The 16,414-nt window shown below is 49.0% G+C and overlaps 1 protein-coding gene across 6 annotated transcripts in view; it reads left to right on the top strand.

The window, feature by feature from the left end:
• Positions 1-16,414, top strand: part of kifc3 (kinesin family member C3) — a 51,744-nt gene that overhangs the window by 4,741 nt on the left and 30,589 nt on the right. Inside the window, exon 1 of one of the 6 annotated variants that reach the window (XM_038304481.1) lies at positions 9,953-10,503. The exons of 1 other annotated variant lie outside the window; for it this stretch is intronic. In XM_038304481.1, the coding sequence (XP_038160409.1) occupies positions 10,345-10,503 (159 nt within the window). In that variant the 5' untranslated portion in view covers positions 9,953-10,344. Of the gene's footprint in view, positions 1-9,952; positions 10,504-11,422; positions 11,570-16,414 lie in introns of those variants that run through there. 4 more of the 6 variants (XM_038304482.1, XM_038304486.1, XM_038304484.1 and 1 more) reach the window with 4 other exon arrangements.

Below are 16,414 nucleotides of genomic sequence, written 5' to 3'. Positions count from 1 at the left end.
GGATCGTGCATCCGGGGGACGTATCGTTCTTCCGGGGACGTATCGTTCTTCCGGGGGACGGATTGGGCTTCCGGGGGACGGATCGGGCTTCCGGGACGGATCGGGCTTCCGGGGGACGGATCGGATCGTGACAGACACCTTTCAGCCGAGCTGCTGGAGAAGAACAGCCCAACTTCTGGTCTAAAGGAGACGCCTGAGGAGGGAGTTTGTTGTGTTTGTGGCAGAATTACCCATCATGCAACAGTGCTTTTAGCAGTCTTAATGTCGGTTGCAGCAGAGAGAATGAGGTCCTGAATGAGCCGGACCTGTGGTTCTGATGTTCCAGTGATCCGTAGCGGGTCTCTGGCTGCAGATTCTGGATGTTTGTGTTGAACAGGAACAGTTTGATGTTCTGTTAACATCTAAAGCTTCCTGGCTGCAGAAGCAGCGGCGCTGACATCACAGCAGAGCTGCTTTCTGTCGTCTCCTTCTGTTTATTGCAGGTTCTGTGTTTTTGTTTCCGTCTGCGTGGCAGAACCCGCCGGCTGCAGACGTCTCTGGGGGACGGTTCTGCTGGATCCTGGTCTGCAGACTGAGGAGGAATCCTGGCAGGAGAGACGTCCTTCCTGGTTTTATCCCAGGACCTCCAACATTTGCTGATGAGCTTTTCAGATCTGTCCCCCCCCCCCCCCCCCCCCCCCCCCCCTGAAGTTCAGGTTGTTGTTCTGCTGTGAGCAGGGCTGCCAGTGAGGCGTTCAGGGGTTTCAGGGAAAGCTCAGTGTCACAGGGGGAGCTGGAGCCAGTTTGGTTCCTCAGAATTTTCCTGAATGTTGGAGCTCGTGGCAGTAAAACCAGCAGCAGTAACCCCCCCCCCACCCAGATGTTGAACAGCTGCAGCTCTCACAGCTGACTGGAAGTTTTCTGCTGAGGATTTTCCGTTGCTAAGTGAAGACCTCTGGCTTCCTGTTGGGCTGGAAGGAGGCTGCAGGGTGTGTCTGCAGACCGACCGCTGCAGCTCAGCCCTCTCTATAAATAACTGAGGGCTGCAGCCACATCACAGGAAACCTCAGCGCTCAGCGTGGAGCAGAGCTGCGCCGTTAACCGTTTACTGCCACATGGAGCAGCGCTGAGGAAAAGCTGATGGAACGACTGGAAACAAGCCGGCTGTGTCTGAGCCTTTAGCTCGTACTCTAGCAGCAGGTCGGTCTCAGACGGACAGACGGGGAAAAATTATAATCCAGACATGGTGGAAGGATCAACAGTTAGTTATGTTCAGAACCTGGAAAAATAAAGCAGGAATCAGGAGCAGCTGGTGGTCTAGTCAAAGGGTTTTTACATTTTTGATTCAGCATTTTGAAATGTTTCTCTCTTTATTTTTTATATTTTTTATAAATCTTTTTATTGAAAAGTCAGAGCTAGAAACAATAAATCATCATGGTTACAAAAAATTTTTAGTTTTTCAAAGTTTATACACACTCGACAGTGAACCTTCAGCAGACTTCAGATTTTGTCTGTTAAACGTAGGTTTGCATCAGAATAAACAAATGAATCCAGTAATCGATTAGATTAGATTAAATTAGATTAGATTAGATTAGATTAGATGTAGTAAGTAAGAATAGTTTGATCTGCATTCCAAGGTCTTCATGGTGATCAAAGGATTTTATTACTGAAAACAAAAAAACATTTCAGTCTGAAAAACTCAGACAAAGAGAAAAGATTAGGAGAATTTATTGATAAAATGACTTTAGTCTTTGGCGCTCAGACCACGGCAGGAAACATAGCGCTGAATTTAGATAGATATGGATGAACAGAGTAAAGAACAGGGCTGTTTCCCCCCCCCAGGCCTGAAACTGCTGGTTGGAGTGGAGATAGATGGAGTTGGTCAGTCTGTAGACTGCTGGTTGGAGTGGAGATAGATGGAGGTGGTCAGTCTGTAGACTGCTGGTTGGAGTGGAGATAGATGGAGGTGGTCAGTCTGTAGACTGCTGGTTGGAGTGGAGATAGATGGAGGTGGTCAGTCTGTAGACTGCTGGTTGGAGTGGAGATAGATGGACTTGGTCAGTCTGTAGACTGCTGGTTGGAGTGGAGATAGATGGAGGTGGTCAGTCTGTAGACTGCTGGTTGGAGTGGAGATAGATGGAGGTGGTCAGTCTGTAGACTGCTGGTTGGAGTGGAGATAGATGGAGGTGGTCAGTCTGTAGACTGCTGGTTGGAGTGGAGATAGATGGACTTGGTCAGTCTGTAGACTGCTGGTTGGAGTGGAGATAGATGGACTTGGTCAGTCTGTAGACTGCTGGTTGGAGTGGAGATAGATGGACTCGGTCAGTCTGTAGACTGCTGGTTGGAGTGGAGATAGATGGAGGTGGTCAGTCTGTAGACTGCTGGTGGAGTGGAGATAGATGGAGGTGGTCAGTCTGTAGACTGCTGGTTGGAGTAGAGATAGATGGAGTTGGTCAGTCTGTAGACTGCTGGTGGAGTGGAGATAGATGGAGTTGGTCAGTCTGTAGACTGCTGGTTGGAGTGGAGATGGATGGAGTTGGTCAGTCTGTAGACTGCTGGTTGGAGTGGAGATAGATGGAGGTGGTCAGTCTGTAGACTGCTGGTTGGAGTGGAGATAGATGGACTTGGTCAGTCTGTAGACTGCTGGTTGGAGTGGAGATAGATGGACTTGGTCAGTCTGTAGACTGCTGGTTGGAGTGGAGATAGATGGAGGTGGTCAGTCTGTAGGCTGCTGGTGGAGTGGAGATAGATGGAGGTGGTCAGTCTGTAGACTGCTGGTTGGAGTGGAGATAGATGGACTCGGTCAGTCTGTAGACTGCTGGTTGGAGTGGAGATAGATGGAGGTGGTCAGTCTGTAGACTGCTGGTGGAGTGGAGATAGATGGAGGTGGTCAGTCTGTAGACTGCTGGTGGAGTGGAGATAGATGGAGGTGGTCAGTCTGTAGACTGCTGGTTGGAGTAGAGATAGATGGAGTTGGTCAGTCTGTAGACTGCTGGTGGAGTGGAGATAGATGGAGTTGGTCAGTCTGTAGACTGCTGGTTGGAGTGGAGATAGATGGAGGTGGTCAGTCTGTAGACTGCTGGTGGAGTGGAGATAGATGGAGGTGGTCAGTCTGTAGACTGCTGGTGGAGTGGAGATAGATGGATGTGGTCAGTCTGTAGACTGCTGGTTGGAGAGGAGATAGATGGAGTTGGTCAGTCTGTAGACTGCTGGTGGAGTGGAGATAGATGGAGGTGGTCAGTCTTTAGACTGCTGGTGGAGTGGAGATAGATGGAGGTGGTCAGTCTGTAGACTGCTGGTTGGAGTGGAGATAGATGGAGGTGGTCAGTCTGTAGACTGCTGGTGGAGTGGAGATAGATGGAGGTGGTCAGTCTGTAGACTGCTGGTGGAGTGGAGATAGATGGAGTTGGTCAGTCTAGACTGCTGGTTGGAGTGGAGATAGATGGAGGTGGTCAGTCTGTAGACTGCTGGTGGAGTGGAGATAGATGGAGTTGGTCAGTCTCTAGACTGCTGGTGGAGTGGAGATAGATGGAGGTGGTCAGTCTGTAGACTGCTGGTGGAGTGGAGATAGATGGAGGTGGTCAGTCTGTAGACTGCTGGTGGAGTGGAGATAGATGGAGTCGGTCAGTCTGTAGACTGCTGGTGGAGTGGAGATAGATGGAGGTGGTCAGTCTGTAGACTGCTGGTGGAGTGGAGATATATGGAGTCGGTCAGTCTGTAGACTGCTGGTGGAGTGGAGATAGATGGAGGTGGTCAGTCTGTAGACTGCTGGTTGGAGTGGAGATATATGGAGTTGGTCAGTCTGTAGACTGCTGGTGGAGTGGAGATAGATGGAGTTGGTCAGTCTGTAGACTGCTGGTGGAGTGGAGATAGATGGAGGTGGTCAGTCTGTAGACTGCTGGTGGAGTGGAGATGGATGGAGTTGGTCAGTCTGTAGACTGCTGGTGGAGTGGAGATAGATGGAGGTGGTCAGTCTGTAGACGGCTGGTGGAGTGGAGATAGATGGAGGTGGTCAGTCTGTAGACTGCTGGTTGGAGAGACGGTCTGCTGAGCTTTATGGGGAGATCCAGTGGACTGCGTGAGCTGATACTAGAGCTTCACTCAGGGACCTGGAAGATGGAAGTCCAGCTGGATAACACAGGATGAGAGAACCTGTCCATGATGAGCAAGCATGAAGCGACAGTGGAGAGGAAAAACTCCCTATTGGATAGAAACCTCTGGCAGAACCAGGCTCAACATGGCGGTCTGCTGCCGGACCGGTTTAGATGAGACAGGGAACGCAGTGAGAGTCCAGGAGGAATGACGCTCTGATGAAGCTTTAGCTACGATGGTGGAGGGGGGGCTGGAGGGGGGAGGAAACGGCGTCATCTGAATGATGTCACAGCGCATCGCCGCCTGCGTACAGGAGCAGACAGGAGCGGATCGGAGGCCTTTAAATGAACTCTGGATGCTGATTGGCTTTCATGGAGGCGGGGTTCAGAGCTGATTGGCTTTCATGGGGGCGGGGTTTAGAGCTGATTGGCTTTCATGGAGGCGGGGTTTAGAGCTGATTGGCTTTCATGGGGGCGGGGTTTAGAGCTGATTGGCTTTCATGGGGGCGGGGTTTAGAGCTGATTGGCTTTCATGGAGGCGGGGTTTAGAGCTGATTGGCTTTCATGGAGGCGGGGTTTAGAGCTGATTGGCTTTCATGGGGGCGGGGTTTAGAGCTGATTGGCTTTCATGGGGGCGGGGTTTAGAGCTGATTGGCTTTCATGGAGGCGGGGTTTAGAGCTGATTGGCTTTCATGGAGGCGGGGTTTAGAGCTGATTGGCTTTCATGGAGGCGGGGTTTAGAGCTGATTGGCTTTCATGGAGGCGGGGTTTAGAGCTGATTGGCTTTCATGGAGGCGGGGTTTAGAGCTGATTGGCTTTCATGGAGGCGGGGTTTAGAGCTGATTGGCTTTCATGGAGGCGGGGTTTAGAGCTGATTGGCTTTCATGGAGGCGGGGTTTAGAGCTGATTGGCTTTCATGGAGGCGGGGTTTAGAGCTGATTGGCTTTCATGGGGGCGGGGTTTAGAGCTGATTGGCTGATAGGATGAAGCTAAATAATCAGTTTATTCGTTGAATTTCTGCTTCGGATCCATTTCTGAAAAAACAATATTTGAAAATCCATAGAGGGGCCAGTGGCCCTATAGACGTGGCCCCGCTAGCAAAGAGAAAATATAGAATAAATTTATGGGAAATAAATTCTGATTTTCAATGAAACAGAAACTAATAAGTCACCTGGACTAATTATTTTCCTTATTTTGACTGTTTTATTTTATTTCTGAATTTAAATTGAGGTTTTTTCACTTTTAGCTTCGGTCATTTTGAGATTTTTTTCTTTTAGATCTAAAGATTCTAGAGCAGAAAAGGGCATCTTGGTTCTCATAATCTATCAAGCGATGAACTTTTCCTGTTTTTCTAGTTTGTTGTTGTTGTTTACTCTTAAAACCAATTTTTACTTTATTTTTTTTAAAGTTCCATCCCCTTTAAAATCCATTTTGTGAATCATAATCTTTGTTTTCAATCATATTGGAACAAATTTCTCTTCAAATTTAAAGCAAATCCAGAAAGGAAAGGAAAAGCTGCCGTCCTAAAGCTCTGGACGGTCCAGTGCTGCATCTGGAGCCGTAATCCAGTTTAATCCAGTTTAAACCAGTTTAATCCAGTTTAATCCAGAACCGGGAAAGAAAGACGCTCCTTCAGCTTTAGCTGCAGAAGGTTTGAAAGGGAGATGATCAGGAGGAACAGTCCTGCTTCTGGTAGCGTTCATATGATTGATGGATGGAGCTGCAGAAGAAAAGCATCCCCTCAGCATCATGCAGCCCCCACCGTGCTTCTTTTTCTGCTTCTCTCCAGTCCTCCAGGTGAGGATGACCCACCTGAGGAAGCTTTAGAAACTGACCTTACTTTAAAGCAGAACTTCATCCTGCTGCTTGTTCTCTAACCAGAACCAGAACATCCCAGTTGGACTGGGAGTAAATCCCACTGTTGGATTTAGATTTTCCCTCTTGGACTGAAGAGGGTTTTATTTTTGCCAGAACCAGCTAACGGATCCTCCCTGTATCAGAGGACTGAAACCTGATCTAATGGGTCCTGAACTTTGTAGAATCTGTGAGGTTCTGAAGCTGGGCTCGGTTCTCCATCATGCCCAGACATGTTGGAGCGGCTCCAGGTTCTGAAGAACCGTCAGACCGATGCCATGTTGGATCAAACTGATCCGATGGGAAACGTCCTTCCTTCACCTCCGGTCAGCCAGAAGTGTGGCGGCGCTGGTTCCTCTGACCGGTTCTCTTTCAGCCATCCTGTCTGTCGGATCAGAACCAGCCACTGTCTAATAAACTATACCCAGTTATTAACAGAGTAATGACGTGTCTGCTTTGCTGTTGGTGTCGTGTTTAAACGTCTCACCATCGTGGTGAATCTGCCGTGTGTCGCCGTATAAACGGTCCGGTCAGTCACACTTATATCAGATAAATATTTTACACCATCACATCTGCAAAGAGACGTCCTAGTCCAACATTGGGTGGGGGGCCCCAGGTGTCAGTGACGGGGCCCCTAAGAGGTCGGGGGCCCCTAAGCAGCTGCAGTCTCTGCTTACTGATAGTTACTTCATTAGATCCTGAATATTTTTACCTGCTGAGCTCTGCAGCGATGGTCTGCAGCCAGCAGGGGGAGCCAAGGAGCAGGAACACATGATCAGAAGAATCATTTCAGTTTTTTCTGATTCTAATTAAAATAGACAGTCTGCAAAATTTAGAAAGTTCAATTTCAATAATTTACTTTAGTCTACAAAAAATACATGATGTAGGAAATTCAGTTTAAACATTATTTTGATATAATATGATCAAAAACTCATAAATTTAAGATGCAACTGCTTTCCATTTACAGCAATAAATATTTGAAAATAAAAAAGGACCAACTTAGATTTTCTGCATAGAATCTATGAGTTAATTTAAAACATAAAATGTTGTCAGTCAGGATCAGCTGTTTTATTAAGTAAGAGTAGAAAACTTAGAAAATAGAAACAGGAAATAAAAGCAATTCGTTCCTTTTATTTCAACAAAATTCATCTAATTGAATCTCTTCTTTAAAATTAATTGCATCTATTTAGTTGGTTTGGTTTTTAAAATGGGGTTTATTGGAGAAATGGGTTATTTGATCCGTTTAAAGTGAGAATTACTGTTAAAAAATGTTGGATTTTTTCTATAAAAGCTTCTTAATTGAAACAACTGAATATAATCGATTTTACTGAAGGATTAATTATAAACCATACATTTAATATCAAGTATATGTAATAAATATTTCTGTTTCTTTTCTGAGTTTAAGAAAATGTGATGAATTTAAATTATTATTTTAAATAATAATTATTAATTGAATTTAAGGACTGTGGTTTAGCTTTGCATATTTAATTATACAGGTCCATCTTAAAATATTAGCATATTGTAATAAAGTTCATTATTTTCCATAATTTAATGATAAAACTTGAACAATCACCTGGATCAACAGATTAACTGGTTCATCACTCAGACCCCATCATGGGTCAGACTGCCGACATGCCTGCTGTCCAGAAGGCCATCATTGACCCCCCCCCCCCCCCCCCCCCCCCCCCCTCAGGCCAGAGGCTCAGACACAGAGAGATATTTCTGAAGCAATAGTCTGTTCCCAGAGTGCTGCTGCATCACGCCGCCTCAGAGGGAAAACGCAGCTTCTCCACCTGTACCTAATATTGTGGCCGGCTCCAAGCTTAAAAAAACGCAACATGAGGAACTAGAAAACTCAGCTGTTGTAAAAGAGCATTTTGTTTCTATTCAGTTTATTTCTATAGCTCTAATTCACATCATGTCATCTAACTTTATAGATCCACATCAACCAGATCATCCAATCAGATTGATTCAAAGTTTTCTATCTAAGGAAAACCAGCTGATTGCATCGACTCATTGACTCTTCAGCAATCCCTCACACTAAGCATGCTTGTAGCGACAGTGGAGAGGAAAACCTCTGGATCATCATGGGCTAAATGACTCGATGTCTCTAGATGTTTATATTCATCAATACTCGCTGGTTGGAGCCGTGGCTCGTCCACCATTTTGTTTTCTGCACCATATTTACACGCTATACTAGATGCTCGGTGCAGAAATTCTGTCTGTGCGAAGCGCCTTACTGTCGACGCCATGACCGATGCAGGAACAGATCTAGAAGCTAAAATCTACCTGAGCCTGGCTGGTGAATAAAGACAGAAGTAAAGAGGCGCTTCATAGCGTCAGCTCCTCTACTATCCTGCAGCAGCTGCTCCGACAGCAGGTTCTGCTCCTTCTTCATTTATTCGTTTCTTTCAGCCAATCAGAGTGAGCTGCTGACGGTTCGTCTCTGTGGTTCCAAACAGACGCAATAAAATGAGCAGAATGGAGGAAATGAAACCAGAGGATCCGATCCATGATGGGATGGAGATCAGGTTCAAAGTATTTATTTTAAAGTTTTATCGTCTAAGAAGCATTTCTCAATCCTAAATAAAACGATGAATTTGCCCTGATTGTCTGTGGCGTTCCAGATCGACAGCCGGACCGACATCAGACTTCCTTTGATGGATGCTGAAGGTTAGAGTCAAAACCTGAAAGCTGCAAATATGAAAACTGGTTAGAACTGGTTGGGATTGATGATTGGGATCAGAGGGTTCTGATCAGTAGGTTCTGTGTGATTCTGATCCACATCGTTGGTTCTGTGATGCCTTCAAATAGTTCAGCACTGAACTGGAAGATCCGGTCTGATCAGAACCGTGAGTCTTCAGACGGATTGAGGAGGGATGGGTAAAGCCAACTGGTTTAGGAAGTTTATTTACTTATTTATTTCCCCCAGAGAGTCCAGAACCCGCAGATCTGGGTCACATGTGAGGAGATGAAGAACAGAGCTCCTCCTCTTCCTCCTCCAGTCTGCATTCGGATCTTTCCCTCCTGGAATAAGATCCTGTCTGGTTCTGATCCGTTTGGACTGAAACCATCAGCGTGGTACCGTTGTGTTTACAGGGATCTGGTTCTGTTTGTTGGTTTAAAATGTGAGCAGCTCGCTGCTCTGGGTTCTGTTTGAGTCCCGGTTTCTGCAGGTCCGGATCAGAACCTGCGGTGTGAAAGAGGAGCGGTTCTGGTTTTATCAGCGGAGCTGGTTAATGTGTGACCTGTGGATAAACCGGGTCGGTGACCCGCCATAATCCAGCTGTTTTTATGGGCCGGCACGACAACAGAAGGTTCTGGTTGTTAGGGTGGAGCAGCTGGAACAGAACCGACCCGTTTATCAGGATGGAAGGTTTGGTTCTGCTGATACCCGAGTCTGCATCAGTTCTCTGGTTTGGCAGACTTATGGTTCTGATCCAAACTCAGAAGTTCTGTGTTCTGCAGAACCCTCCTGCTGAGCTGTGACCTCTTTGTAGATTGGGTCGGTACTGCTCCAGCCCCTCCTCTTGGTGAAGGTTCTGAAAGGGCCCGGTGGGCCACACACTCTGCCCTTTGTTCCTGTTCCTGGAATCTTTCCAGCCATGTTTTACGGTCCAGTTCAGAGCGGGTCGGCACCGCGAGCCGTCGGCCAATCAGAACTCAGCAAAGCGGGTTCAGCCGACTGAAGCTGGCGGCCCCCATCAGGTTCTGGACGGGGGGGGGGGAGGGGTTCTGACTGCAGAGAAAAGTTCCCTGAGCAGCTGGGATCAGTTCTGACCCGTTCCTGGTGATGCAACTCGGCCCGTTTATCCTGCAGCAGATGGTCCTGGGGGGGGGTGACGTTTTAATCCGTTTCATTCAGAGGAAACTGAGCAGAACCGCTCTGCTACAGGAGGGAACATGGATGGATTCGGACCGCACTCGGCTCCGGTTCTAATGTTCAGCTGATGCTTCGTCTCTGAAGGAGGAACTGGAGCCTGAATCGGTTCCTGTCAGCAGAACTAAACCTTTGGAACGTGTTTCCTTTTTTTGTCAGAACCCAAAGGTTCTGCTCGTTATGGGATCAGTGGTTCTGGAACCTTTCTAGGTTCTGTTCTAGATCTGGGAGGTTCTGTGGATGCTGCTGCTGCAGGGATCCGATGTGACGCCTGAAAGCTGAAGCTGGCGGATCCGGTTACCTGAGGACACCTGAAGACGTGACAACAACAGGGACAAGGTCCAGACGTCTTATCAGTTCTGCTGAACCGGGACGTCAGAGCTGAGGGGGCGGAACCGGGACAGGGGTGAAACGGGTCCCGCTCGGCTGTGAAGAGTCAGAGGAGGATTGGATCAGGATCCAAACGGACCCGGTGAGGGCAGCGCTGATGGAGCCGCGGCTGGCCGGACTCTGAGCCGGGCCTGCAGGAAGGACCGGGTCATGTACGTCCTCTGCACCCTGGCTGTCCTGACGCTGCACAGCCTCCTCAGGAAGCGGGTCACCGGCGAGCCCAACGGAACCGCTGAGGCTGCAGGGAAGGAGGATGTGCCGGTCTCCCCGGGTCAGGGGGGAGGCGGTACCGGCAGGAGACCGGTCCAGGTGAGAAGGACAGAAACTGATCTAAAGCAGAGAAACGTTCTTCCAAACGGGTCAGAGCTCATTACCGGGTTAAAACCAGCCTGTTCTGATTCTGCTTGGTTCTGTCTCAGTTCTGAATGTTTACTCAGTATTTGGGTCAGCAACCCGTTCAGAACCCGCCCTACCGGACCGGTTCTGCCCAGATTACAGAAGTTTTAGTGTTTTATTCCAGATCCCCAAAAAATTCAGTCAACCTTTTGGTCTGTTGCCATGGAAACCGTTTTCTACTTCGGATCGGACCGGTTCTGATCCATAACCCAGGCTGGTCAGTGGGAGGAGCTCTGCAGTGGTTCTGGTGGGGAAGCTTCAATCTCAGTTATGTCACTTCCTGTCAGCGGGCCAAACCTCTGGCTCTGCTGTCAGGCCGTTATGTAACGACACGACGATGATGATGATGATGATGATGATCTTCAGCTGAGCGGTTCTGATCGGACCCTGACTGGGTCGGTGGTTCCACTTGGCGCCGTGAACCTAAACTCAGACCTTAAGAAAATTAAAACCTTTTTGGTTCCAGTGATGCGTTCAGGGAAAACCTGTAAAATATATCATCTAATCAGAGGAAACCCAAACTGAACAAGGAGTAAAATCATTGAAATAAGATTTTAATGAGTTTTATCTGAGCAGGAATTAAAAATCTTATTTCCAGAGGTTCCCTCCTGACCCAGAAGAACACGGAGAAGTTCTAGGTGACGTAAACCGGACCTGAATCATTGGGGGGGTGGGGGCAGACGGAGCGGTGCCGCCGTGTTTTCCGTCATGCAAGCTTGAGCCCAGCAGCTGCTGAAGCGTGACATCACAGAGTCCGATCAGCCAATCAGAGGCATGCTGTGGGGGAGGGGCCGCTCTGCTGAAATATTTATTCATCATGGGGAGGGTGGGATTTCGGGGGGTGTGATGCTGCTCTACTGTTGCTAGGGAAACGAAGGGAGGAAGCAGTGTGTTTTGGTGAGGAGGGGGGGGGGGTCATTGGATGATTCTGTGTGTCGCCATGAAGCTGCAGCGCTGAGGAAGATGAGGCTCCAGGGAGGTAAGGATGGATGGATGGAGGATGGAGGATGGATGATGGATGGATGATGGATGGATGGATGGATGGATGGATGGATGGATGGATGGATGATGGATGGATGGATGATGGATGGATGATGGATGGATGATGGATGGATGGATGATGGATGGATGGATGGATGGATGGATGGATGGATGGATGATGGATGGATGGATGGATGGATGGATGATGGATGGATGGATGGATGATGGATGGATGATGGATGGATGATGGATGGATGGATGATGGATGGATGGATGGATGATGGATGGATGGATGATGGATGATGGATGGATGATGGATGGATGGATGGATGATGGATGATGGATGGATGGATGGATGATGGATGGATGGATGGATGATGGATGGATGATGGATGGATGGATGGATGATGGATGGATGATGGATGGATGGATGGATGGATGGATGGAGAGGAGGATGGATGAGGAGGATGAGGAGGAGACGCTGCTGCTCTGTAACCTGATGCAGCAGCTCATGTTCCTGCTGCTGAGCTGAATCCTCTCAGACGGCAGCAGGACGTCTCTCTCCGTTTGCGTCTGAGCATTTTCCTCTCCAGACGGTTCCTCTGAGCCTTTCTGAAGCTCCTGCTCTGTTGCAGCAGGTGTGGGCGGAGCCTCAGTCCGGTATTTTAAGCATTAACGGCTACGATCTGCTGGTAATAGAAGCTGTAGGTCGGTGGAAGTGGGTCACTGTGCTGGGGGGGGGTATCGATTAGGCTGGGAGGCTTGGAAAACGGAGCAGAGCGATACTGGTTGACATCAGATGCTTTAACCAGGGGGGGGGTCAATGGGAGGACGTCCTCCATCAGACGGAGGGTAACGGGACCGACCCGGATCTCATCTCCATCTACAGCTGCTTCTGCTCTAATGCTGCTCTGCAAAAACTCAATTATAAGGAGTCAAGTTTTCTTTAAATGTATTTAAATGTGAGACAATTTGCCATTAGAATAACATTATTTACTGAAAGGATAGTAAACTAGCTAACTCTGCTTAAATTAAGATCCGTTTTTATTTGTTTTTGCAGTAAAAACATTTGATAATCCTCCTGAGAAACGTACGACGATATGTTCAGACTGAGGAGCTCCATCTGCTGGAAAACTACAGATAAAAACTCTCCATGTTGGAGAAATCTGGAGGATGATAAACTTCATCAATCATCCAATAAATATGTTATTTTAATCATTAATAAAATCATTCATGAAATTCATGTTTTAGTCCTATTAAGCATAAATAACATTAAAGGTCTGATTTCTGTTGGAGACTCAGAAATCAGACGGAACCTAAAAACCTTTCAGTGTTTTTGGTTTTTCTGTGATCCTTGCATCTAATCCACACAGATGATGAAGAACCAGAGATTAATACAGAAGATTTCCAATAAATCTTTGTTTTTGGCTTAGATTTAGTTTTTATAGAGCTCACAGCGGTCAGTGAAGGCAGCACAGCCTGGGATCGATTGGTTCTGCCTTCTGTGATGTCATCAGAGACAGGGCTAATGATCTATAGGGTTAGCCAGGCGATGACTCTGTTGACATGGCAACGATACAGAAGCCTGCCTTCTTTCTCAGACTGATCCAAGGTCGGGTTCAGGAGGGACGATTCATTCAGGGGCGATTCCCAGGTGCTCCCAGGCCAAACCGTCCCCCCTCCTTCTCTCAGTGAGATGCCCCCAGAACTACTACAGCCGACCCCTTCCATACAGAAGATGATGAAGCTCCTCCCCTTCTCCAGACCCCAGCAGCATCAACCCATAGCGCCATTATTGAGGTTCAGAAATTAGATTGTTCTGATCGTTCTTCACCACCAGACTGGATCAGAACCAGAATCACTGCAGATAAACCGCAGAGCTGTCTGTCAATCACAGGATCCATCAGACCCAGATACCCCACCTCCTCCCCCTGCCGGTGTTCTGTCAGACCAGCATGCCCACAGTCAGACCAGCATGCCCACAGTCAGACCAGCGTGCCCACAGTCAGACCAGCGTGCCCACAGTCAGACCAGCATGCCCACAGTCAGACCAGCATGCCCACAGTCAGACCAGCATGCCCACAGTCAGACCAGCGTGCCCACAGTCAGACCAGCGTGCCCACAGTCAGACCAGCGTGCCCACAGTCAGACCAGCGTGCCCACAGTCAGACCAGCGTGCCCACAGTCAGACCAGCATGCCCACAGTCAGACCAGCGTGCCCACAGTCAGACCAGCGTGCCCACAGTCAGACCAGCATGCCCACAGTCAGACCAGCGTGCCCACAGTCAGACCAGCGTGCCCACAGTCAGACCAGCGTGCCCACAGTCAGACCAGCGTGCCCACAGTCAGACCAGCGTGCCCACAGTCAGAGCAGCATACCCACAGTCAGAGCAGCATATCCAGTCACACCAGCATACCCACAGTCAGAGCAGCGTGCCCACAGTCAGAGCAGCATGCCCACAGTCAGACCAGCATGCCCACAGTCAGACCAGCGTGCCCACAGTCAGAGCAGCATGCCCACAGTCAGAGCAGCATGCCCACAGTCAGAGCAGCATGCCCACAGTCAGACCAGCATGCCCACAGTCAGACCAGCGTGCCCACAGTCAGAGCAGCATGCCCACAGTCAGAGCAGCATGCCCACAGTCAGAGCAGCATACCCACAGTCAGAGCAGCATATCCAGTCACACCAGCATACCCACAGTCAGAGCAGCGTGCCCACAGTCAGAGCAGCGTGCCCACAGTCAGAGCAGCGTGCCCACAGTCAGAGCAGCATACCCACAGTCAGAGCAGCGTGCCCACAGTCACACCAGCATACCCACAGTCAGAGCAGCATACCCACAGTCAGAGCAGCATGCCCACAGTCAGAGCAGCATGCCCACAGTCAGAGCAGCATGCCCACAGTCAGAGCAGCATATCCAGTCACACCAGCATACCCACAGTCAGAGCAGCGTGCCCACAGTCAGAGCAGCGTGCCCACAGTCAGAGCAGCATATCCAGTCACACCAGCATACCCACAGTCAGAGCAGCGTGCCCACAGTCAGAGCAGCATGCCCACAGTCAGAGCAGCATATCCAGTCACACCAGCATACCCACAGTCAGAGCAGCGTGCCCACAGTCAGAGCAGCGTGCCCACAGTCAGAGCAGCGTGCCCACAGTCAGAGCAGCGTGCCCACAGTCAGAGCAGCATGCCCACAGTCAGAGCAGCATGCCCACAGTCAGAGCAGCATACCCACAGTCAGAGCAGCGTGCCCACAGTCACACCAGCATACCCACAGTCAGAGCAGCATGCCCACAGTCAGAGCAGCATATCCAGTCACACCAGCATACCCACAGTCAGAGCAGCGTGCCCACAGTCAGAGCAGCGTGCCCACAGTCAGAGCAGCATATCCAGTCACACCAGCATACCCACAGTCAGAGCAGCATACCCACAGTCAGAGCAGCATACCCAGTCACACCAGCATACCCCCAGTCAGAGCAGCGTGCCCACAGTCAGAGCAGCATACCCACAGTCAGAGCAGCGTGCCCACAGTCAGAGCAGCATGCCCACAGTCAGAGCAGCGTGCCCACAGTCAGAGCAGCATACCCACAGTCAGAGCAGCGTGCCCACAGTCAGAGCAGCATACCCACAGTCAGAGCAGCGTGCCCACAGTCAGAGCAGCGTGCCCACAGTCAGAGCAGCGTGCCCACAGTCAGAGCAGCGTGCCCACAGTCAGAGCAGCATACCCACAGTCAGAGCAGCGTGCCCACAGTCAGAGCAGCGTGCCCACAGTCAGAGCAGCATACCCAGTCACACCAGCATACCCACAGTCAGAGCAGCGTGCCCACAGTCAGAGCAGCGTGCCCACAGTCAGAGCAGCGTGCCCACAGTCAGAGCAGCGTGCCCACAGTCAGAGCAGCGTGCCCACAGTCAGAGCAGCGTGCCCACAGTCAGAGCAGCGTGCCCGCAGTCAGAGCAGCGTGCCCGCAGTCAGAGCAGCGTGCCCACAGTCAGAGCAGCATGCCCACAGTCAGAGCAGCATGCCCACAGTCAGAGCAGCATGCCCACAGTCAGAGCAGCATACCCCATACCTCTTTAGTTTATCTCTCTGGTTTTGTACGAAAGAATACTTTTTGAACTAAAAAAACGATGTAACACTTGGTGTTTTTGAAGCGTATGACGATCTGACCTTAATTAGTTTTTTTTGTACAAAACTAAAGGGATAAACGCAAATCTCACGCCTTACGCATGCGTGTTGACTGTAGGTATGCTGGTCTGACGGGGTATGCTCACCTGACAGGACCTGCCGCCACCTAAAGGGGGCAGTCCAACGATCAATCAAAGAACGTTTCTTGGAGCAAACGTATAAAGATGAAGATGTTAGCGTTAACCCTAACCCTTTTCTTCTAGCAGATTTTGCATGATGCCGTATATTATTATACTCTCTGTGCATCAGCCTTTAAATCTGACAGATTTAGAATAGAGTTAAATTAATGAAGCAGTTTAAAAACCCCACAGAGCTTCAGTTTCTAAACCAGCAACAAAATAACAGGAAACATGAAGTTGATATTTTGCTGTTTGCTCTAAGTTACACTGAGAATCTGATCATTTACATCCAGCTCTGTACGCACAGACTGACGGGGAAATTAGTGTCTTCCTGCTAAGGTTGTCAAAAGTGTCGATACTCAAAAAAGTATCGATACTGAAACATTGTATCCGGATACAATACTCATTTTCAAAAGTATCGATACAGCCATCTAAAGTGCAAAATAGAGGAAAATGCACTTTCTGAACACTGTTTGATAGAATAATTCTACGCACTTTTCAGTTTCAGACTAATTTTTTGTAACAGGTGCAGCTGCTGAG

Source organism: Cyprinodon tularosa, unplaced genomic scaffold, assembly GCF_016077235.1.
Source record: "Cyprinodon tularosa strain WSP-4 unplaced genomic scaffold, ASM1607723v1 ctg534, whole genome shotgun sequence".
In the NCBI taxonomy this organism is placed as follows: Eukaryota; Metazoa; Chordata; class Actinopteri; order Cyprinodontiformes; family Cyprinodontidae; genus Cyprinodon; species Cyprinodon tularosa.
Note: the sequence above shows the minus strand (reverse complement) of the source record. Positions and strands in the feature narration are given on the sequence as shown.